General features: G+C 42.9%; 1 protein-coding gene across 4 annotated transcripts in view; it reads left to right on the top strand.

The window, feature by feature from the left end:
* Positions 1 to 2,264: 2,264 nt before the first annotated feature.
* LOC137425409 (MICAL-like protein 1) overlaps positions 2,265 to 23,813 on the top strand; it is a 37,234-nt gene continuing 15,685 nt past the window's right edge. For 2 of the 4 annotated variants that reach the window (XM_078773598.1, XM_068113833.2), the window contains exons 1-5: positions 2,265 to 2,577; positions 9,876 to 9,924; positions 19,419 to 19,563; positions 19,752 to 19,831; positions 22,858 to 22,964. In XM_078773598.1, the coding sequence (XP_078629724.1) occupies positions 2,435 to 2,577; positions 9,876 to 9,924; positions 19,419 to 19,563; positions 19,752 to 19,831; positions 22,858 to 22,964 (524 nt within the window). In that variant the 5' untranslated portion in view covers positions 2,265 to 2,434. The remainder of the gene's footprint in view (positions 2,578 to 9,875; positions 9,925 to 19,418; positions 19,564 to 19,751; positions 19,832 to 22,857; positions 22,965 to 23,813) is intronic. The other 2 variants (XM_068113837.2, XM_068113823.2) reach the window with 1 other exon arrangement.

Below are 23,813 nucleotides of genomic sequence, written 5' to 3'. Positions count from 1 at the left end.
CACAGACACATAAAACATGCAATGAAGGGAGCTGGAGACAAGAGGGGGGGAGAGGGAAGCACACAAGCACAACAGTAGAGAACAAGGACGTCGGTAGATCTGTGGAAGGGGGAAGGCTGGGGATGAGGGAGAGGTACACGGTATAAAGCAAATGAACACATAGGAATTTCAGGAAAGAAGTTGGGGATTGAAAGAGGTGGATTTGGGGTGTTTTAATGGGGGTAGAAAAGATCAAGGTTTTGGATGGGGCAAGATAAGAGATGGTGGTGAACAGCTGTTTTATAGACCTAGAAGGAGGAGAGGGATTGAAGAGAGTGTGGGAGTTTGTTCCAGAGGTGGGCGAAATGAACGAGTGAAGGTGAGCAGAGTCTTGATTTTGGCAGTTTCACCAGAAGAGGGTTGCTGGCAGATCTTGTGCGTCCTGCAGGAATATTTGGGGGACAAACCACAGACAGAACATGGGGAGCAAGGCCGGAGAGGAGTTGGTAGAAGACAGAAAGGCCACCTACCTGCCTGTGGTGAGAGAGAGAAAGGCCCTCAGAATCAGCTTCATCGCGGGAGATTCCAATGATTCTGAAAGCTTTGGTTTCAACAGCGTGAAGCCGAGCTAGGTGTGAGGCAGGAGCACCAGCCCAGAGGGGAGAGCAGTATTCCATTGAGCTGCGGATGAAAGCTTTGTATGTGGCGAGGAGCTCAGAAGTGCCCAGAAAGGACTTTGCACGACAGAGGATGCCCAGTCGGCGACTGGTTTTGGAGGCCAGCTTGGAAATGTGGTTTTCCCAGGAAAGATCATGGCAGATAGTGAGACCCAAAAGCTTGAGTGACAGAGCTTCTTCAAGAGGATTGTTCAGAAAGTAGATGGGAGGGTTATCCAGACGGTCTTTCCAGAGAGACAAAGTGAGAGTGAGATTTGTCAGGATTGAAAGACATGTTCCACTTGTTCGACCAGTTTGTTATTTTGTCCAGTTTCTTTTGATTGAGTAGGTAATCACTGGCACCTGGGGCAATGGCTTATTCCAGCTGCCCCTGCAAAAGCAGAGGCAAGCCATCTAGTGTATCCGTTGCCGTGAGTCCTGTGGCGGAACCAAGACATGCCCTTGTGACGTTTCATAACTAATACAACAACATGCATTTTAAGGCCATTTTCTCTGCTAGAGCGGGGGTTAGCCTTGCGGGCCCCATGACAATCTTCTCCATCTTGCCCTATTTTCTGCATCTCTCCTTGTTAACCCCCTTGCCCGCATTTCTTCTTCCACCACCTTTAGCCAAGTATTTCTCAGTCTTCCCCCGTCCTCTACTTTCTTCTACATTCTAATTCTATTCTACATTCTATAACTAATGACGTCATGTTTAGTATGCTCAATAAGTCATGCACCTTTGTGCAGCTTCGGAAGAGGCTGCTTCCAAGGTGATGCAGATTTCTCAACAATTGATGGAGGAGCAGAGAAACCGACATATTTGAATGCCACAACATGAACTTTGAGTCCACAACTACCATTTGGACATTCGGTGGTGGTCTAATCAGTTGAACAGTCACAACGTGCTCCATTTTCTAGAATCTTATGGAGTTGCCAACTTGGGAGCAGCTATTTCTTGGTGTCATATTCTGCCCTGCTTGGTGGTTATATCTAAATGAACGGTTTATGATTCAATTGCAGCCTTTTTTAAAAATCTATATGTAAACGCTTGCTCACCCCTCCTCTTCAGCGGTGCGTTTCATAGTCAGCTCAATCTTCAGGAACAGTCTCAGGAGAATGTCATCATGTTTGTGAATGACATTGGCAATCAAATGCCCACCAGCCTCACCAATGATCTGCGGGTGTGGTATTTGCCATCTTGCCAAGTGGCTTAAACACTCCAATGAAACGGTTGATAAAGCAACGGGTGGCTTGGCAAGCTGATTGGAAGTGGAACACACCCCATGGCATCGGCTGCACGTGCCAGTCCACACCTTGTGCTTCACCCTTCGTACACTCCTAGAAACAGATTGAGCACTAACTTAGAAATAAGCAGCACCGAAAATTAAATGAGCACATTGAATGCCCCACAATCAGCAGTCAATATTGGCGATTTGTGGTCTATCTAGCTTCTAATGGAACTTTTACTTAGTGGTAAAAATATTCGTCGCATTGAGTCGTTCTGAATCATGAGCGCTCCGCTATGCTCCGACCATACAGTGGAAAATTCATCCTGGCCCCGCCCTATTAACTTTAAAATATTAGCTCCGCCCTTACCGTCCGACATATTTTTTAGCTCCGCCCTCTGTCCAAGCAAAATGTAATTTTGGTTTAACCCGGCCCCGTTCGGTTTGTTTTGTTTAAGGCCGTTTTCAGGTGTAACTCCTCTCCCCCTTTCCCCTCCCCCCAATCTTACACCTCATCCCCTACCTCCACCACCACCACCTTCTCAGAGCGCCGTCCTTGACGCAAGAGTCATGTCTGCTCCGCGGAAGCTCCAGTTTTGGTGCCGCTGTCGAACCGCCGGATATTCGGGCGTGTCGGTGGAGGACATGGGCGCTTCGTTTCGGGACGGTCTTGCATTCTGCGCCATCATCCACAGTTTTCATCCCGAGCTCATGTGAGTAATTTTCATCCATTTTGGAAGTCTTCTCCCTCTCTGCCTTCTGTTACTCTCCTGTCCACTGTCCGTGCGTCCACCGTCCAGAGCGGAGCCCTCGCCTTGGTCGGACCCATGGACGGACCCTTCGGTCTTTATCATCTGTAATCACGAGCCTTGGTACAAGAACGCACATCCGAGCTATTCCGGTCTTGCCCTTCGTTTCTGCAAAGTGTATCAATCTTGGCTCCGAAGAGGGGAATGACGCGAGTTTCCCTTTTTATTCTAAATGCACGGAAACTGTGGTGGAGTGCTTACCATCCATGGTGTTCCCACCCGTCTCTCTCCCAGTAGATAGACACTCATTCCGTCCTTTGCGGTAACATTTTTTTTTTTGCTCACGAGAGCAAGGTCACGAGTGTGTCATGCGTGTGGGGATTGCGAAAACACTTTGGTGGACTTGATTTATGACGTCATTCTTGACTCGCATTTCAAGGAAGGGGATTTTTTTTTGTCATGCGTTTGGTATGTCAATGAAATTGCTGAAGCGAAACTTAAATGTCGTAAAGCGTTTTGCTTTTTACTCTAGTCAAAGCTACTAAAACGATTACTCCAACTACTACTGTGATGGGCTCGAAGCGATTTGCTTTTTATTATTGCCAAAGCTACTAAAACGATTACTCCAACTACTACTGTGATGGGCTCGATCCGAGACTTTCGAAATGACGCACGAATGCTGGCGATTTGTGGTCAGCAATGTCAAGTGGCTTAAGTGTCCGCACAAAATTTTCACCATTAGACTTGGAGGGCCCAGTCCCTGGTGTTGGGCTAGCGGCTAGGGTGCCGGCTTAGGATCCAAGGATCCTGGGTTCGAATCCCGGTCGATCGCTGAATTAACGCCAGGGGGGTTGACTCAGCCTGTCATCCTTCCGAGGTCGGCTAATTGAGTACCAGTTCACTGGTAATGCCCTGTTTGTCGTAAAAGGCGACAAACAGGGTTGGCGGCAGGAAGGGCATCCAGCCGTAAAACATTGCTTCAAAAAGGGGACCCAAAAAACAACAACAACCACGGTCCCCGAAAAGGCCAACCCCCGCTTTGCGGGGAAAAATGGCCTCTAAATGGTGGTTAGACTTGGAGGGCCCCTCCTGTGGAATATTTTGGTGATAATGATGACGTCATAGGTCTCATGCTACAGGTGCCATCTTGGAAAAACATCGCACCTCTATATCTCTGAAACCACTCCATGGAAAAAAATTGAGACCTGGCTCATTGTCAACGACTCCACATGGGAAATAAGACATGTAAATGATGTCATCGGTGCCTCTGTTATGATGTCATAATTCAACAAATACAAGAAGTATCCGATTATTATGAAAACAAGTACAAAAAGTTTTAATTAAAACAAAAGCCGCGTCGATGTTACACAATGCCTAGATGCAGCTGTGCCTATAACGTCGATGTTATAGGCACAGGACATTCCTATTGATTCGATTACTTGATGTTATTTTTGTGCAAAGTGAAAATATATCTCGGCAATTTCCCGTGTGTGGCGACGAATTTTTAATATATCTCGGCATTTTCCCGTCTGTTATTTCAGGCGGTGTATGACTGACCATGCCGCGATTTAAAAATATATATATATCTCGGCAATTTCCCGTGTGTGGCGACACGTGAACGAAGCTATGCTCCTCTCTCCACATTATTGTGACGACGTATAAATTAAATATTTCATCGTGACGATTGTCATCAAATGGACGAATTTTTAATATATCTCGGCATTTTCCCGTCTGTTATTTCAGGCGGTGTATGACTGACCATGCCGCGATTTAAAAATATATATATCTCGGCAATTTCCCGTGTGTGGCGACACGTGAACGAAGCTATGCTCCTCTCTCCACATTATTGTGACGACGTATAAATTAAATATTTCATCGTGACGATTGTCATCAAATGGACGAATTTTTAATATATCTCGGCATTTTCCCGTCTGTTATTTCAGGCGGTGTATGACTGACCATGCCGCGATTTAAAAAAAATATATCTCGGCAATTTCCCGTATGTGGCGACACGTGAACGAAGCTATGCTCCTCTCTCCACATTATTGTGACGACGTATAAATTAAATATTTCATTGTGACGATTATCATCAAATGGACGAATTTTTAATATATCTCGGCATTTTCCCATCTGTTATTTCAGGCGGTGTATGACTGACCATGCCGTGATTTTAAAAAAATATATCTCGGCAATTTCCCGTATGTGGCGACACGTGAACGAAGCTATGCTCCTCTCTCCACATTATTGTGACGACGTATAAATTAAATATTTCATTGTGACGATTATCATCAAATGGACGAATTTTTAATATATCTCGGCATTTTCCCATCTGTTATTTCAGGCGGTGTATGACTGACCATGCCGCGATTTAAACAAAATATATATATCTCGGCATTTTCCCGTCTGTTATTTCAGGCGGTGTATGACTGACCATGCCGCAATTTAAAAAAAAAAATATCTCAATGGACTTGAAGTTACAGGCCTTTGAGAATTCATTTCGTTCTATAAAGGGCAACTTTCATCGGATTTTCTTCCCGTTTTTTTTCAACCGAGTCTAAAACTATGTTAGCGACTGTGAAAAATGAAATGATATATCGAATTTGATTTGAAAGAAAACTGTGTGAGAGAGCAAGACACCACGGGCCTACAAAACAGGCCTCAAAGCTATGCGAGTTAATAAAATGGTGGATATTTGTTTATATGAAGGCTCTCCCACAATGGGTGGAGCTATGGTTCCCAGAATGGGTGGAGCTTTGAGGTTTTGTCTTCTCTGCAAGAACAACAAGAAGAAGAAGAAGAACAAGAACAAGAACAACAGCAGAGGGCACTCTATGAGCAGCGTCTGCGACGAGGCTAAAAAATTCTTAGCAACTGTTGGTCTGATGGACACAATTTTCATCATAGGAGCGCCTCCTCCTTTGGAATGTTTAATGATAATTATGACGTCATAGGTCATGTGGTACAGGTGCCATTTTGGAAAAAAACGAAAAATGTTGCACTTCTATATCTCCAAAACCACTGTATTGAAAAAATTGAAACATTGCTCATTGCAAAGAAATCCATATGGGGAATAGGTGTTGTTAACGATGACGTCATTGGTGCCATAATTATGACGTCATAATTCTACACGGACAACGCATAGTCTATCATTTTGAAATGTATTGAGTGTGATATACGCAACAATTATATTAGAGAATATAAATTTATGTCACGTGGATTTGGCAGCCATATTGGATCAAAGAAAAAAAAGAAACCTTCAAAAACAAAAGTGTTCACTCGCACCAAGTTGACTGCGCAGGGTAAGTATTCTATGAATACCACCGAGTTCATTACAAGTCATACCAAATGAAACACTTGCATTTGTAATAATGATAATTGACATTGACATTGGCTCGGCAGAGTCCAGGAGCAGCTGGGTTCGACTGGGTAACAAGGGTACAGAGAGAGATGGGTTTGGGACGCAAGATTTTGAGGCAAACACAGAGTTGAGGCGTTCAGCTTTTTCACGTGCAGATTCAGCTGTGTAGCCGTTTGAGGTAAGGGATGGGGATGGAGGGGGAACAAACACCAGAAACTGATTTGACCAGATGCCACCAGGATTTGGAAGAGGGAGATGGATTTGAGAGTTCTGTCTTGAGAGTTGAGAGATAGTGCTTCCTGGCACTCCTGAGGATAGACGCACACTTGTTCTGAGCTTGGTGAAAGGAACTGAGATTGCCTTCAGTTGGATTAGCCTTTCAGGAGGCAAAGGCAAGTTGTTTCAGGGCAACTGCCTCACCACAATATTCTGTGTACCGTGGACGGAAGGGTATGACAACTGAAGACAAGATGGGATACATCTGTGCATGAGAGAGCAATTTTCTTTGGAAGAATTCCCAGGATGAGTTTATGTCAGAGGCGGTAGAGATGGGAGACCAGTCCAGATGATTTATGGCTGCTTGCAGACCGTGCCAGTCAGCCTGAGTGAAATGCCAGACTCGTCGGCGCTGAGGAGGCTCTCTGAGAATGGCCAGAGAGATGTCCACTTTAACAAGCACATGATCAGATGAACCGATTGGAGCAGAAGAAGAACAGCAGACATTTGCAGGGAAGTTTGTCATAACCGTTGACTGAGATCCGAGTCGGGAAATTGACAGATTGTGTCAGTCCCAATGAGTCGCAGAAGACCTTTGCTGAGATGCCATGACTTGTGAAAAAGGTACCAACACCCAACCAGCTGCCATGATGACAGGTGAAGTCGCCACATATGAGGAAGAGAGAGTTGGGATTAGTGGATAGAAGTTGGCCCATGTTGTCAGACAGCGAGATGTGAATGTAGTCATCACTGTTTGGTGTACGGTACAGAACACATATGAACAAAAGGTGGGAGCGGAGGGGAAGCCCAAGCCAGAGGTACTCCTGGGGGTGGGGTGGAGAGAGAGGGCAGTGCAGGGAGAGTGAAGAAGAGTTTTTGATAAAAAATAGCAATCCCACCACCAGGACGCGGCCCAGGTCTATCATACCGGAGGAGGGTGGGGAGGGAGAGGGGGAAGGGGAAGGTGTAGCAGGAGTAGGAGCTGAGAGTGCTGTTATATATATATATATATATTTGTTTGTTTGTTTGTTTGGTTCAGGGGCCACAAGATAAATTATACAAGATATTTGCATATATTGCTAAAAGTGTGCATGTGTGCCTGTCATTGGTTGTTACCTCCATAATTCGGGTTTCAGAACATATACTGGAGTCCTCCCAGGACTTCAAGTATCCACCTCCATTTCGGTGAAGGATCATTATTCATGGGCTAAATTGTGTTGTACTCAGTGTTTTGTGCAACCGATAATACTGTTTCCGAGACATAATTTTGCATTGTGCGACCGATTTATGCCTCCGCCCACATCATTACATCATCATGTATACTTGCATATCCCAAGTTTGATTTGCATCCCTTTAGCTGTTCTCAAGTATCACATTTTTAAATGACATAACCAAAGACCTTTGACCTTTTCATGCTGAAATAGAATTGGTTCATCTTTGCATCATAACATACACTTGTACCATGTTTGACTTGGATCCCTTCTGCCGTTAAGTTATCGCGTGAAACAAAAACCTATCACGGACAACCCAAAAACATAATGCCTCCGGCGACTTAGTCAGCGGCAGCATAAAAATGGTGGGAATATTGTAATTGGCTCCCTCTCTCTGTCCATCCATCATGTCCTCCTAGAGACCTAGACGGAAAGTGCAGCAATTCTCCATATTGGTAGTTATGATCGCCACATGGCACGAAGGTGAGAGATCAGTATCATTGCTGGTCCCACCTTTTGGGGCATTAGGCTGGATTAAAAATGTTAAATACCAAAAGAAAATGCAATTATGGGCGCAATTTAAACATTAAAAAAGAAAAAAAAAAAAAACTGTGTACAACATATGCAATTAACATTGGGGTTGCATGGAATGTGATGATTCTTTGGATTTGACCCCCATTTCATGCCCCACAAGGTGGGGACTTGCCGTCATGGGTTCAAAACAAGATTTTTTTAAACGCCGAAGCCTATAGGTCAAAGCGGTCTAGAACAGTTTGTCCGTCTGTATATATGTCCCCTCAAACGTATACCAATCAGAGCTGAGGATCTGGTCACATGACAGGCTGATGTGATTACGTCTGATGTCATTACAGCGGTACGGCGGCTGACCCTGCACGCCACCTTTTTACTTCCAATTTTATTCAGGCCGAACATATCGTCGAACCTGTCATATATTACAATCGCCATGTTCTACCTTTACGTTTTTCATTCAGTGTGAAACACAAACAAACTGATTGTTAAAATGACCATGATACGGCTCTTCCAACAAAGGTACGTATAGGCCTTAGGCTTCATGCCTCACCTTTGGACCGCTTCGGAGAAATTAAGCCCAGGTTTCTTAATACAGTGGTGTATCGTTTCAGCGGTATAGTTTTCGTAATTATAATAATAATAATATAGTAAATATAACCATAACACTTTAATCCCAATGTTGTGAATGGAAAGTTAATGGATTGAAGCGGTGTATGGTTAATGAATCAATGATAAGCGCTGTAACCGCACAAGTAAGGAATTGGCCTCTGTTTTTATTTATTTATAGTAATATCATTTTCATAATAATGATAACGTAACGTTAATATTACAGTAAATGTAATCGTAACACTAATCCCTTCGTAGTGACTGCAAAGTTACTGGAGGGTGAAATATATCTTCAATATATATTAAAGTAGCGGCAGTTTTGTGTCCGGCCGTCACGCTACGTCATTACGTCTATCTTCAACTGAAGTATCAAACAAGCCTGGCTATGCCGGTGTTAGACTTTCGGTCTTGTTTAACCTTTGCTTTAGGTGTGAAGCATGGGGATTTGTGACGGTGTGGCAAAGACTTTGCTTGAGTTGCTTGAAATTGCTGAGACTGTTATTCCACTATTATTTGAGGGGCCACAAATAATCCCCACTTTATGTAGGAGGTATATTTGCCGAAGTCTTTCACAAACTATTGTCCAGGCCTGACATATAACTGAAGGCGGCAGGACTTTAACTTCATCAGACGTACCGGCAATGTCTCACCTACTCTTTGCAAAAGGCACTGGGGTTTTGAAAGTCTGCCAGCTAAGGCTAGCAGACGGGGCATGTATGGTTTATCATCAATCCAAGTGATGGCGCAGCTTGTGATGCAGTGCGCGGCCTGCAAAGCACCAATCCGATAGTTTATAGTCTGGTTGGAAATCGAACCGAGATTAAACAGCTCAGAGGCAAGGGACATTCAAATGACGACGTGCACTTTCTAGGATGGCAATAAAATTGAGACTTACAAAGGAGAAGGGTGGTAAAACACGGTGGTGACTACGCAGGTGCTCCAATTTGTTATAGGGTGGAAATTATGATAATCCCGTTGACCTTTTTGAAAAAGTAACAGATTATCAATTGCATAGGAATGAAGGTTCACAACATATGTTGCCTTATTTTGTCACTGATGTTTCTACACTGGTATTGTATTGTTTTCATTTCATTTTTTCATCAATGATTCATTTTTTAGGGACTAAGGAACAAATTCCATGAATTTCTTGTGTAATGAAAAAATGACTCTACGAGAGCCAATTTATATTTATTTTCTCTTGTGTAGCATTTATTTATTTGCATCACGTGCTTCCCCTTTTGATCTGGCTGATTGAATGTGAATGCAAGGTTATTTTGGTTGTAATAATCCAAGTACCATGTTCTCATGACGTTTATTCCCACCCTCCCTTCTCTTTACAGAGATTTTAATTCTTTAAAGAAAGAAAATGTTTTTGAAAACAACAAACTGGTGGGTTTCATTGAGTGTTTGTGAAAACTGAGGGATAGCACACATAAACTTATGGGTGCACCAGCCATGGTGGCGTAATTATGGTTATTGTAGCTACTGATTCTGGGAGGTTGGCAGTTCGATCCCCGGCTGAGTCATACCAAAAACTTTTAAAATGGTACATGCTGCTTCCTTCCTTGATTCTCAGCATTTCAAATGATAGAACACAAACAACAATAGGTTAATTGTAATAGGAGAGGCTTTTATGGGCTGAATGGCCTCATCCTGCATCAAAGTTCCTTGTTGGGGAACTCTTATTGTTATTGATGCTTTTTCCCTGCCTGTGAAACACCAGGATGGCAGTTTATAGCTGTCATGATTTTAACCCAGGCTAGACAGCTCAGAGGTGAGTGTGCATACCTCTAGGCTATACTGCCAGCCCTTATTTTGTCATTCAAGATACAGAGCTAATAGAACACCTTTCACCACAGTCTTGAGAAAAAGGACATGTGAAGTATATTTTCAAATCTTGTTTTGCGTTTCCAAGCACAATATGTATTTCCAAGCACGAGCCACCATTTTGTCTGATAGTAAGGGCATTTTATGAGATATTTCACAAATCTGTTAACTAAATTGTTACCAAAAAATTTCTTCACCAATATGTTTGTAAAGGTGTGTAATAACATGTGTTAAAATGTTGAAGTTCAACTCCCGTGGGAAACCCAGAAAAAAAGCTGTTGAATTCGGGTACCGAAAAATTATTTTCGAGAATTTATATATTTTTTAATCGGCCCTTAAGTAACTTATGAGGGGTCAAATAAGGGTTTTTCATGATTCTGAGTTGATTGTTAACATTTATATTTTCACTTTTACATTTACACACAAAGTAGCTTTTATTTCACATACATATATAATACTCAAGAGTTATTTCTCATTCACAATGTCAGAAGTTTCAACAGTCATTGTCTATGTCTTCTTCAGACTCCTTCTCCATGAAGGTCTTCATGTCACCACGCTCCTCCTCAGTGAAGGCAAGTTTCATGATGTGTTGATAGATGGCTGCATCGATGAGGAGGTGAACACAGATTGCCTTGTCAAAACATCCTCCATCCATGATGTGGTTGGCTGTCGTACTTCCAGGATAGATCAACTGGATCACATCTAGTAGTCCAGAATCTTCCATGATGTTACCCATTGATCCAAGATAAGACTTCAGCAGGTGAAAACCACCCAACCTTGGAATGACGGGTAGATTTGCCTGCTTTATTATATTCACAGCCTTCAGCCAAATCGGAAGATCAAAGGTCACTATAGCGACCCCAGCGCACCGTATGCACTCTTTCAGAGTGGTGAAGATGGTGTTGAGGTCATTAGGGTCTCCTTCAATAACTGGGAGGAACTCGATCTGTGTGCTCTGCTTTGCATCATTAGCATGGATTCTCTTCATCCAGCCATTCCAGTTGGAGTGTGGGAACTCAGGATCGTTGGCTTTGATCACCCACCCTGCTGCCCAGAGTGTGTCACCTGGAGTGAGGAGTGGCTGATCATAAGCCAGGGAGGAGGAAAGTTCAGCGAGGGGGAGAAACATGATCGCGTTCGTTCCTATCTGTTTCCTGTTCGTAAATGGAATAATCTTTACTTCAGTTCCTCTCAGGATCTTAGCTTTGTCGAGTGCCTTCAACTTCACCCAGGGGAAAGCTGCTGTTGTCTGTGGATCTGGCAACGGTGGTGCCGGAGAGGTGACTTTGATCCAACCCATTGAGTGAAAGGGAGTGTTTCCGTGAATAGAGACAATGTTTAAATCTATATTGTCTCCAACAAACTGAGTGACTGCATTGTTTGTTTCCCCAACCTCCCTAAAGACCACCTGATCATTACTTGACAATTCACTTTCACTGGCTGGCACTTTGGCTGTCATCACTGATTGATCCTCAAGCGCAGCATCAACCGCAACCTCATCATTGATCTGTTCATCGGTTTCCTCCACAATGGTGTCAAGAGTGCCAGAAGTATCTGGAACATCATCTCCACTCCTACTATTAAGGAAGCAGTATTTGTAGTTTTGTGTCTCCGTGTAAGACTCAGTGTATCCCAGCCGGTGGAACTTGTTGAGCATCCATTTTGACCCAAATCTATGATCAAGTTGTATGGCAAGCCCCATTTGGTGTGGCAATACTCCAGACCGAGGTCGACAGGCCTTAATAAAATTCTGCCCCCAAACGGCAACTCTTTCGTCTGTCTTGACAATCGGTCTCAAGAACATCTGAAGGCTTGCAGGAACAAGTGTCAGCTGACTATCGATGTCAGTCATACTGTGTGTGGTGGGGTATGACTTTGGACCTAAATCAATCAAGGCAATATCATTGGATATGAACTTGAGTGCCGTCTTTATGATCTGAGTCTTCTCATCTCCATGGTCAAGATTAGCATGATGCGCTCGCAGAATATTGTCGGTGCCATCTTTGAGACAGAGTACATCTGCCCTTCTTTCCTGTGTTGTGAAATACAAGGTGTCTTCGTATTTCTCTAGAAGTTTTATCTTTAGCCAATGCTTTGAATAAGAAAGGCTCTTCTCTGGTGACTGATCAAACTCCTGCAGCTTTTCATGGACTTGGTCCATGTTCATTACCCCATGCTCTAATTCTGAGTCTAACCATTCGCAGAATTCAATAAAAACTGCCTCTCGCTCCTCATCAATACTCCTCTGTCCTCTCTTCCTTTTTCCTTCCTCATCAGTCTTGGACAAACTGTCACCTCTCGCAAACATAAGTTTGCATCGCAAATGGTACAGTGTTTCTTCTGCTACCAAGTCGTTGATCCCTTCCAGGCATCCAGTGACTTCAGTGCCCCAGTCATCCCCGCGACTCCGTGCTGTCTTCAGCAAGCTTGCCTTCAGTGTATCTGCAGTCAAATTATCTGGCACTCTGTATTTCTTTCTAGCTTGTGCTGGATTATTTTTGTAGAGCTGGTCTGGTTGGTTGCAAAGAATGCATACATCCTTATACAGGAGGTCAACTGACTGTGATCTTCTAGAACTGCAACCAGTTGATGAACTGAACTCACAAGTAGTGCGTCTTCTCTTCAACTTTGATGACTCTTTCTCTGCCTTTGATGCTTGAGCTGACTTCTTGGTGGTTGCAACAAAGTTGTTGTACAGATCATTTTTACACTTCTGGTGGTACCTCAGTTTTTCTTCCCTTTGAGCCTCCTTCATACGTTCCACAACAGTAACATTTTCGACAGTTTCTGCTTGTTTCAATAAAGTTGAGTATCCCTTTGGAGTTGCCTGTATGAGCCTTTCAGCTGGTGTATCCGAGCGTGCACAGATGAAGCAATTGAGCACAGGTGGAGTAACGTCTTCATCCATATTGCTAGACTCCATGTCCTGCAAAGTAGAAAATGAGATATATTTAGAAATTATTTTTCCACAAAGGAGTGTCTGTGGTGAAATATAAATGTTAACAATCAACTCAGAATCATGAAAAACCCTTATTTGACCCCTCATAAGTTACTTAAGGGCCGATAAAAAAAAAAAAAATTCTCGAAAATAATTTTTCGGTACCCGAATTCAACAGCTTTTTTTCTGGGTTTCCCACGGGAGTTGACCTTCAACATTTTAACACATGTTATTACACACCTTTACAAACATATTGGTGAAGAAATTTTTTGGTAACAATTTAGTTAACAGATTTTCACATGTTTCCCTTACTATGAATCTCGATATTCCCGAATGCTGAGAGCGTGGGCGGCAAATTTGATTGGTTGAGATGGCATGAAAAGGCGTAATATTTGTCCAAGCACTGGTAAACTGCAGATTTTTGGAAGTGTAAATAAGGCAATTTGTGTTCTACGGTGCTCAATTATATAATTAAGTTGAATAAAAATAAAACATGTTTACAGAGGTTTATTGCCGTTGATGTGCCGTCTTCTACACCACCTTATTTAACACGTTCCATTAGTTCTTCATGCCTGTTGTTTGTCCCTTATAACGTCCCTAAAAACAGTAAGGTTTCTGTTTGGAATGATCTTCAATTTTGTTTGACTGCCAGACAAATAGACTTAGACTGGACGGATTTCTGAGAAATGTGAATGTTAGGTGTATTCTTGGGTAAAAGTTGGGAACCTCACTTTTTAACATAATTAGGGTATGTTGAATTCGATTAACCCAGTTCCCAAGCCGAATTTTGAGTTTTTGACCTTCTAATTAGCATTTTAAAAATGGCTGCCAAATTGCCATTGTTGGACAATTTCTTTGAACAAGCATTTATATATCATGTATATAGATGCAGCTCTTTTACTTTAACTTTACAACTTTTACCCCAAAATGCACCTAGAAGCTTATACATGGCATTTTTTCATAAATCCGTCTCATCTATATTGTGGTTGGCGAAATATTGAAAGAGACATTCAAACTGATATTGGAATTGGACACTATAAAATGGGAAATGGTTTTAATAAGATGTTTCATACAACCATTTATTCTAAAATTAAGTATACATGGCCATGAAGCACAAGCATTCAGGAATGTCACATGTTGTTTTGCCAAACTACATCAAATTCATACAAGGGGTCTGATCTGACACATTGATGTGCACCTCAACTCTGAATAGCGACATTTGCAGCGTCGAGTCTTGCATTGCTTCTGGCATGCACAACAAATCATCTCGAGGCAACTTTCTGGAATTGGACTCGGTGACATCAGAATAGGCTCTAGTCCTGAATCACCACGTTTCCATCCCATTTCCACAGGTGCATGAATGTCAGGTATGGCACAATGGGCATTTCTCCATACCATGGCTTAATAGTGTACTCGCATCAAATGGAAATGAAGAACATCACTTGTCGGTGACATTGCTTCTGGTTTACCAGTCTTGGAGAACAACATATGTCATGCCGAATCAACAGAGGTTGTTCTGTGCACATTATATATTCTGCAGACGAACGCTTCTGCAGATTTGATTGTCTACTCTGTGAGTTCACCAATGCCCAAGTTCTTCAGCAGTTTATGGTGCTCTTTGAGACTTTCCATGATGTTCGTTTGGTGTGATTTGCAAAATAGGAGGTGGTGTCACACCCAGTTAATGCGTGAAATCGTAGCAGTGCTGTGGACAAACTTCTCGGTGGATTAGATTACCACATAGAGCTGCATGTATATACATGATGTATAAATGCTTGTTCAAAGAAATTGTCCAAAAATGGCAACTTGGCAGCCATCTTGGTTATGCTAATTATAAGGTCAAAAACTCAAAATTAGGCTTGGGAACCGGGTTAATCGAATTCAGGATACCCAGATTATGTTAAAAAGTGAGGTTCCCAACTTTTACCCAAGAATGCACCTAGAAGCTTATACTTGGCCTTTTTCCATAAATCACTCTAGTCTAACTGACTAAAACAATAACCTTACTCCTGTGTTCTGTAAAATATGCCAAAATGCTTTTAAGCTGCAGATTTGTATTCTACAGTGTTCCTAAATACAAAATCCAATTCAAATTTATGTCCTCGATCTTACACTGGTGTCTGTATCCCGTTGATGTCTGTATCCCGACATCTAGGACAGATGTGTACTCATTTCCTCACCTTGCTTTGAGCTACACGTGCACGGTAGAAAATGCTCCATCTAATTTGCTCATGTACAGAAGCCTGAAGCAGCCAAAATTTGCCTTTCATGCTGGTCCATGATTATGCCAACACATCTGGATAGAAGTCTTAAGTCTTGGTTACCGGCACCATTGCGATCCCACCATTTGGGAGATTATCACCATTTCCTTGAATTTGAGAAGAACATATTTACAAGCTTTATCTACAGAGCTGCTGATTTTGTATCTATCTATAATTCCAGTAATCTCTGTGTGTCTGTCTGTCTGTATGTATGTATGCGACCGCTGTTTCTCGACAACTACCAGTCCGATATACTTGAAACTTGCCAGGTATATTGCTGGGGACCCGAGGATGTGCCTTTTCAAGGTTTGAAATTAATCGAACATGTGGTTCCCAAGGTATGGTCACCGTACTCGCAAGCCGTTCGCTTTGGCTTTGCGAATGGACCAAACCATTTCATGTAAATAGAGGGGGGGGGGGGTTCTGTGGTCGTTACTGCCACGTGGTTTCGGACCAAACCATTTCATGTAAATAGAGGGGGGGGGTTCTGTGGTCGTTACTGCCACGTGGTTTCAAAGTTTTTTTTTTGTTCTTGTTGTTTGCACGCATGTTTTTTTGCACGCACGTACGGGCAAGCACGTACGTGCGGGCACGCCCTAGTATAATTAATGTTCAGAAGCATTATTTCAAAACTTCCATGTCGAGGTTGGATGTAAATAGTCATTGTTTATTTTGAAATGCTACATTCTAAGAATATAACTTGACAATCTTGTTTTTAAATATATTTTTTTAATTTTTTTTTTTTTTAGGACAAAGAATGATAGGAAAGGAAATGCACAATTACAATTTACTAGTGGGGTCACCCGTGGGAATCCCACGGACATGGAGGTGTATCGTTGTGATCGGTGCAGTCGTTTTTGCGGTACCCGGGACAATAACGTTAGGCGGGAGCCCAAACCTGAAAATGCTGGAGACCAAAGCTGAAATTCGAAAAACAATATAGCCTATTTTACTCCAGGGGGTTTCTGGATTACCCACCTAAAATTTCATTGCGATCGGTTCAGCCGTTTTTGCGGTACCTGGGAACGGATGGACAGACGGAAGGACATTTGGTGAATTATATATATATATAATAACCACCTTTAGAGGCCATTTTTCCCCGCAAAGCGGGGGTTGGCCTTTTTCGGGAACCGTGGTTGTTGTTGTTTTTCGGTCCCCTATTTGAAGCAATGTTTTACGGCCGGATGCCCTTCCTGACGCCAACCCTGTTTGCCGCCTTTAACGACAAACAGGGAATTACCAGTGAACTGGTACTCAATTAGCCGACCTCGGAAGGATGACAGGCTGAGTCAACCCCCCTGGCGTTAATTCAGCGATCGACCGGGATTCGAACCCAGGATCCTTGGATTAATCCTAAGCCGGCACCCTAGCCGCTAGCCCAACACCAGGGATCAATTATATTAAGTAAGATTATAGTAAGTGGTGAATTGTAGTAAGATAATCCATTCCCAAATATTTCGCCCAATTATCGATGAAGCATCAGTTGTTCTTAATTATTCAATCAACCATTTTATTTCGTTTGTTTTTCCTTCTCTTTGTTTTTTTGCCTCTGTCACCAAGGGTGGAGGTTATGTTTTCACCCCTGCCTGTCTGTTTGTCTATCTATCTGTCTGTCTGTTTGTTTGGCCTTGAACAGGATATCTTATAAAGTTGTGGACGGATTCGGACGAAATTTGGCAGAGTAGTAGCGTATGTGACGAGGACGAAATGATTGGATTTTGGTTCGGATCCGGCTACTATAATTTTTTAAGTGATTCTTCACCATTGGGAGATCGGGCCAAAAACGATACATTGCAGGATATCTCAAAAAGTTGTGGACCGATTTGGACGAAACTTCGTGGTTGGGTGTCTGCCAAGGACGATTCCATTCGACTTTGGTGAAGATCTGGATTTGAATTCGGATATGAGAATTTTTTTTTTAAAGTGATTCTTCACCATTGACTGATAGGGCTAAAACCATCATATAGCAGGTTATCTCAAAAGGTTATGGCCAGATTCGGACGAAACTTGGTGGAGGGGTTGGCCATGTGATGAGGAAGAATTTATTACATTTTGGTTCAGGTCCAGATCCAGATCCAGCCTATCAATGGGATACAAAAAGTAAACTGTTCAATGTTCAGCCTAGTATATGAGGTATATGCGCTCTGCAGAGTGCCATTGTCGTTAGCCCATCTCCCACGCAGCGTGAGACAGGGTTTTACAATCACTTTTGTGTGTCTGTCCGGGCCATAATTTTTTTTTTGTTTTAGCATATGAGCTTTTGTCATTTAATTTTCAACAAAGCTTCTGAGAATATGGAGAAGACAAATTAATAATTTGGTGAAAAAGTCAAAAGTCAATGTCACATAAAATGGTCTATTTTCATCCAATTGACCTGAAATTTTACTGAATTGGTTCACTAATGAAAAGCGAGAAGCCAATTTCATTTTATTATTTGGCGTCAGGAAGGGCATCCGGCCATGAAAACATTGCCTCAAACAGGGAACCATGATTGTCATGGGGCCCGCAAGGCTAACCCCCGCTCTCGTGGGGAAAATGGCCTTAAAACGATCATTCATTCATTCATTCATATATATTGTTATTTTATTATTATTATTATCATTTTTTAATACATCAAAGGTGAAGGTTGTATAAAATATCAATGTCAGTCATATCAATATGTCAATGGCTCAATATGACCCAATTCAGTGTAACCTGTGTTCTGTTGAGGCCACAAAATCATCAATTCCCATCTGATTGACTTGAAATTTGCTCAGAGTTTGCATATTGGGTCACTTGTAGCCTATTGCTTTTGACTTCAGAAGGTCAAGGTCGCCGAACATAGTCACAATCTTTTTTGATTTTTTTTCTTTTTAGCTCCTTTCGTCATGCTCAGCTACAGAAGAAGTCCAAATACAAAGCGAATGCAGATGGGCTTTGAATTTTCAGATGCTTTCTAGTTAACGTTGCAGTTGTACACCTAAACAGGGTGGGTGCATGGCAGGGCCTTTTGTTGGTCAGGACCCTTGCAGCAAGTGCTGGTATGGCAGGCACATGGTTTTAGAGCTGCATAACAGTGACCCCTGGTGTTGGGTTAGCGGCTAGGGTGCCGGCTTAGGATCCTAGGATCCTGGGTTCGAATCTCGGTCGATCGCTGAATTAACGCCAGGGGGGTTGACTCAGCCTGTCATCCTTCCGAGGTCGGCTAATTGAGGACCAGTTCACTGGTAATTCCCTGTTTGTCGTTAAAGGCGGCAAACAGGGTTGGCGTCAGGAAGGGCATCCGGCCGTAAAACATTGCTTCAAAAAGGGGACCGAAAAACAACAACAACCACGCTTCCCGAAAAAGGCCAACCCCTGCTTTGCGGGGAAAAATGGCCTCTAAACGGTGGTTTTATAACAGTTGGGAGGTAATAGTTCATTATAATTTCACAATAGACTGTTTGCCAGCTCATCTTTTGGGGGAATATCTCCATGCTGTTGGTGGCCAGTGACCCCAAAGCATGTCTGTGAATTGATTCCTTTCCAAATTGGGTGAGGGAGGGGAGCTGGTGTTGCCAAAAACGCTACTAAAGCCTCATGACTGACATGCTGTAGTTGCAGCAATGTATAAGCTAACACTTCATTTAGTGGTGGGTGCTTGTCTTGTCAGACTACAACTGGGCCAGAAGGTCACTTTAAATTTGCGTGCAGAATGAGTTTGATTTACAATAAGCCAGTTTTGTTCCATTCATGATTGTCAGTTTCATTCATCCATAACAGAATAACTGTTGCAAAGTTGTAGCCCCTGCCTATCATTGAACGATTTAAAGAATCATTGCTGTGCGGTATGAAATTGATTTCACTGGAATTGTTGTGCTACAATGTCATGTGCTTAGGCATTTGATGTGGCGGAGCAAGTACTCGGAATCCCGGCATTGTTGGAGCCCGAAGACTTTGTAGTCATGGAATGTCCCGATCGTCTGAGTGTCCTCACCTACGTGTCACAATACTATCATCATTTCACAGGGCAGGGGGGAAATGGTGAGCAAGGAATAATTTTTGCATCTATGTGGGGTAGCAGTCATACTTCCGCTGTTGTTTGGCAGGTGGGAGAGTTAGGTGCTTGGCTACTGTCCTCACCCAGGCATGGCAGTAACTTTTGCCCTTTTAAAGAATATTGTCATGTTTTTTTTTTTTTTTCCCTTTCCTCATCCTCTCCTTGTTCTCAGGTGTTGTTAAGGGTACAAAGGGCCCCTTGGTTGCTTCCAAAACATCGAAGGATTCAGTGGAGGATGCTGTGACTCGGCAGGTGCGTTTCTGGAAATAGCTGATTTTTAACCATTTGTGAAAGTAGAATAATGAGCTGTGCATCCCTAATGCATACAAATATTGTTTTTTGTTTTTGGAGGGGATGAAATTGAGACCAGGAAGTGATGAGAGGATAGGAAGGAAGTTGAGGGTTCGAGTTTGGCCATGTGTGAAAAGGAATAAATTCCAGCAGGCAATGTGTGGTACCCAATCATGTCATTGCCCCATCCTTCCCTGTAATTGTTTCTACCCCTAATTGTCCCCCGTCGCACCGCGGAGCGAAAGGGGGACTATGGTTTTCCCCTCCGTCTGTGTGTGTGTGTGTGTGTGTGTGTGTGTGTGTGTGTGTGTGTGTGTGTGTGTGTGTGTGTGTGTGTGTGTGTGTGTGTGTGTGTGTGTGTGCGCGTGTGCGTGCATGCGTGCGTAAGCGAAGGACCGAATTCTAATTTGGTGTGTGGGTGCAACCCACGTCAAAATCCAAGATGGCCGCCTCCATGTATGTCTGATGCCATGTATGTCTGAACCTTGTGAGCAGAATATCTTGAAAAATAAGCGAAGTACCAACTTCTAATCTGGTGTGTGGGTGTATCTAGGCATAAGGAAGAACGCTATAGAAAATTGGGTCGCCACGTCAAAATCCAAGATGGCCACCGCCATGTATGTCTGAACCTTGTGAGCGGAATATCTTGAAAAATAAGCGAAGTACCAACTTCTAATCTGGTGTGTGGGTGTATCTAGGCATAAGGAAGAAAGCTATTGAAAATTGGGTCGCCACGTCAAAATCCAAGATGGCCGCCACCATATACATGTCTGAACCTTGTGAGCGAAATATCTTGAAAAATAAACGAACTACTAACTTCTAATCTGGTGTGTGGGTGTATCTATGCATAAGGAAGAACGCTATTGAAAATTGGGTCGCCACGTCAAAATCCAAGATTCGCCTCCATGTATGTCTGAACCTTGTGAGCGGAATATCTTGAAAAATAAGCGAAGTACCAACGTCTAATCTGGTGTGTGGGTGAATCCAGGCATAAGGAAGAACGCTATTGAAAATTGGGTCGCCACGTTAAAATCCAAGATGGCCGCCACCATATATATGTCTGAACCTTGTGAGCGAAATATCTTGGAAAAATTAACGAACTACTAACTTCTAATCGGGTGTGTGGGTGTATCTACGTATAAGGGAGAACGCTATTGAAAATTGGGTCGCCACGTCAAAATCCAAGATGGCCGCCTTGCGTCTTCCACTTTGTCAACTCATCACTTCAACGACGGGGGACCTAGGCGTAACGCTTGTTAACTATATTTTACCTCAATCCTCGTGCTTACAGGTTACTGCGTTTCTTCCCTTCTTTCTACTAGGAAGGGGTTGGGGGAGAGGGTTGTGGGGCAAATGTCAATCGCTGAGGAAGAGGTAAAAACTTTAGAAATCCAACACGTTCAACTTTATTGGAATTTTAAAAGTCCATGTTTACTGCCAACCTCCACCACCTTGTTCCCATTTTTCCCGTTTGTGAATTCTGGAGGTGGTTCGATTCCGTTCTCCTACCCAGAGCCTCAAATAGGTTTACCACTGTTTTGTATTATTATCACCCAAACCTACCTACAATCTTTTCTACCCTCAATACGCCTCCTAACCCACCCCTCCTCCTTGCAGGTTCCTGTGTTTCCTTTTCTCCCTTCTCTCTCCTCTTCCCTTTTCATTCATTCCCTTGCTTGTTTGATCTAACTGTGGCTCCACTGACCTGACCTACCATTTCCTTTTTTTTTAGTTTCTGTTTTTGTCCCCCGTCGCACTGCGGAGCGAAAAGGGGACTATGGTTTTCCCCTCCGTCCGTGCGTATGTGCGTGCGTGCGTTGGACCTTGTGAGCGGAATATCTTGAAAAATAAATGAACTACTAACTTCTAATCCGGTGTGTGGGTGTATCTAGGCATAAGGAAGAACGCTATTGAAAATTGGGTCGCCACGTCAAAATCCAAGATGGCCGCCGCCATGTATGTCTGAACGTTGTGAGCGGAATATCTTGAAAAATAAGCGAAGTACCAACTTCTAATCTGGTGTGTGGGTGTATCTAGGCATAAGGAAGAACGCTATTGAAAATTGGGTCGCCACATCAAAATCCAAGATGGCCGCCACCATATATGTCTCAACCTTGTGAGCGGAATATCTTGAAAAATAAACGAACTACTAACTTCTAATCTGGTGTGTGGGTGTGTCTCCAACCCACTGGCTAATATTATCGACTCTTCCACTTTGTCAACTCGCATCACTTCACCGACGCGGGACCTAGGCGTAACGCTTGTTAACCCCTTGTTGTCTCGCTTTTCAATAAGCCTAGATCTATTTTTAAAAAACCCAAAAAAAAAAACCTCCCTCCCTTTCTATTACTTCAATTTGTTTGTTGGACACAAATGACATAATCACCAAAAGAAGTGGAAGAAAGTGTGCATCCTGAATTTGCTGGTGAGCATCAGAAGACAGAGCAGAGGGATCGATATTGACAAACTAGAACGGCACTAGGTAGAGCGCATACCGCCGCCAGGCTGAACAGTTTACGTTTTATATCCCACTGTTAGGCCGGATTTGGATTCAGATCTTCACCAAAATCTAATCGGCTTGTTCTTCTCACACCCCCAACCTGTCCACCAAATTTGGGCTGGATCTGTCTAACCTTTTGAGATATTCTGCTCACAGACAGATAGGGGTGATAACCTAACTTCTGTCCACCTCCGGTGGTGGAGATGATGAGCATTACAAGAAAGACCACAACCTGCCTTTGATGAAAGCAATAGACCTTTGCAGATGTTTTGTTTTCATTTGCATCCAGATACTAGAATCATGAGTACAAGGAAATGGGAGTTTCTCCAGTAATCAAACTTGGACTTTCTGTAGTTTAAGTTAATTTGACATGCTAATCGTAATATTGTTGCAGTTATTGGAGGGTAGTGAAAGAGAAATGACATATTGGTTGTCAAACAAAATGCTTGAAGATTGAACGATATGACCTTGCCTTCGCTGTGTGCAGTGTCCACAGATCTCTGCAGGTGGTGCTTGTGCCTCGTGCGGGAAACACGTCCATCTGGTACAAAGGTATCTGGTAAATGGGCGGCTCTATCACCGCAATTGTTTCAGGTGAGTGCTTCCACCTTGCCTTGCTTAGACATCTGTGCGCCACTTAATGTACAACTTTTGTTTTGTTTTTGCATACCAAGTCGAGGCTCGTGTAAGAGCTAACACACAGAACATATAATAAAGGGAGCGGGGGACGAGAGAGAGAGAGAGAGGGAGAGGGAGAGGGGCACAACAAGAGTAGAGAATAGTGACATCTGGAGATCTGTGGAAAATACAGTTTGTTTGCTTGAAGCAATTATTGGCAATATCAAACTGAATTGGTACAGACAGCACATACTGTATTGGAAGGTCAGATATGAGTATACCTTGTACAATGGGATTTGTGTTAAAATGTTGTTCTGTTTATACCCGAGTGATTCCACTGCAGTTCTTTTCATGAGCTGCCGGGGTTTTATTCCTCCATTTCTGAAGGTCCAGGGCATTATGTTATCGAGTTGTCCATCCATGCGTCCGTTATTGTTTATTTGTTGTTCGTTGCTATGATAACTTGTGAACCACTGAGGGAGGGAATTTCGACCAAACTTGGCATATGTATGGAATGCGATACAAAGATGAACTGTTTGGACTTTGGGTTCCAAAGGGAATGTGCACTTTAATTGAAAATTATTATGTTACTGTAGTAACTTGTGAACCTTTTAATGCATTTCAAACAAACCTGGCACAAGTATGAACTGTAATACAAAGATGAACTGATTCAATTTTGGGTTCATCGGGTCAAAGGTCATGTTCCCATTGAAAATTACTTTGGAGTCTAACTCGTGTTAGAAGCATCTGATGTCTTTTACATCTCTCTACCCTCCCCCCCCCCCCCTCACCTCCCCTACCCTCTCTCTCTCTCTCTCTCTCTCT

Source organism: Myxine glutinosa, chromosome 1 (genome assembly GCF_964187855.1).
Source record: "Myxine glutinosa chromosome 1, kmMyxGlut1.1, whole genome shotgun sequence".
Taxonomy (NCBI): Eukaryota; Metazoa; Chordata; class Myxini; order Myxiniformes; family Myxinidae; genus Myxine; species Myxine glutinosa.
This window is presented reverse-complemented; position numbering and strand designations above follow the sequence as displayed.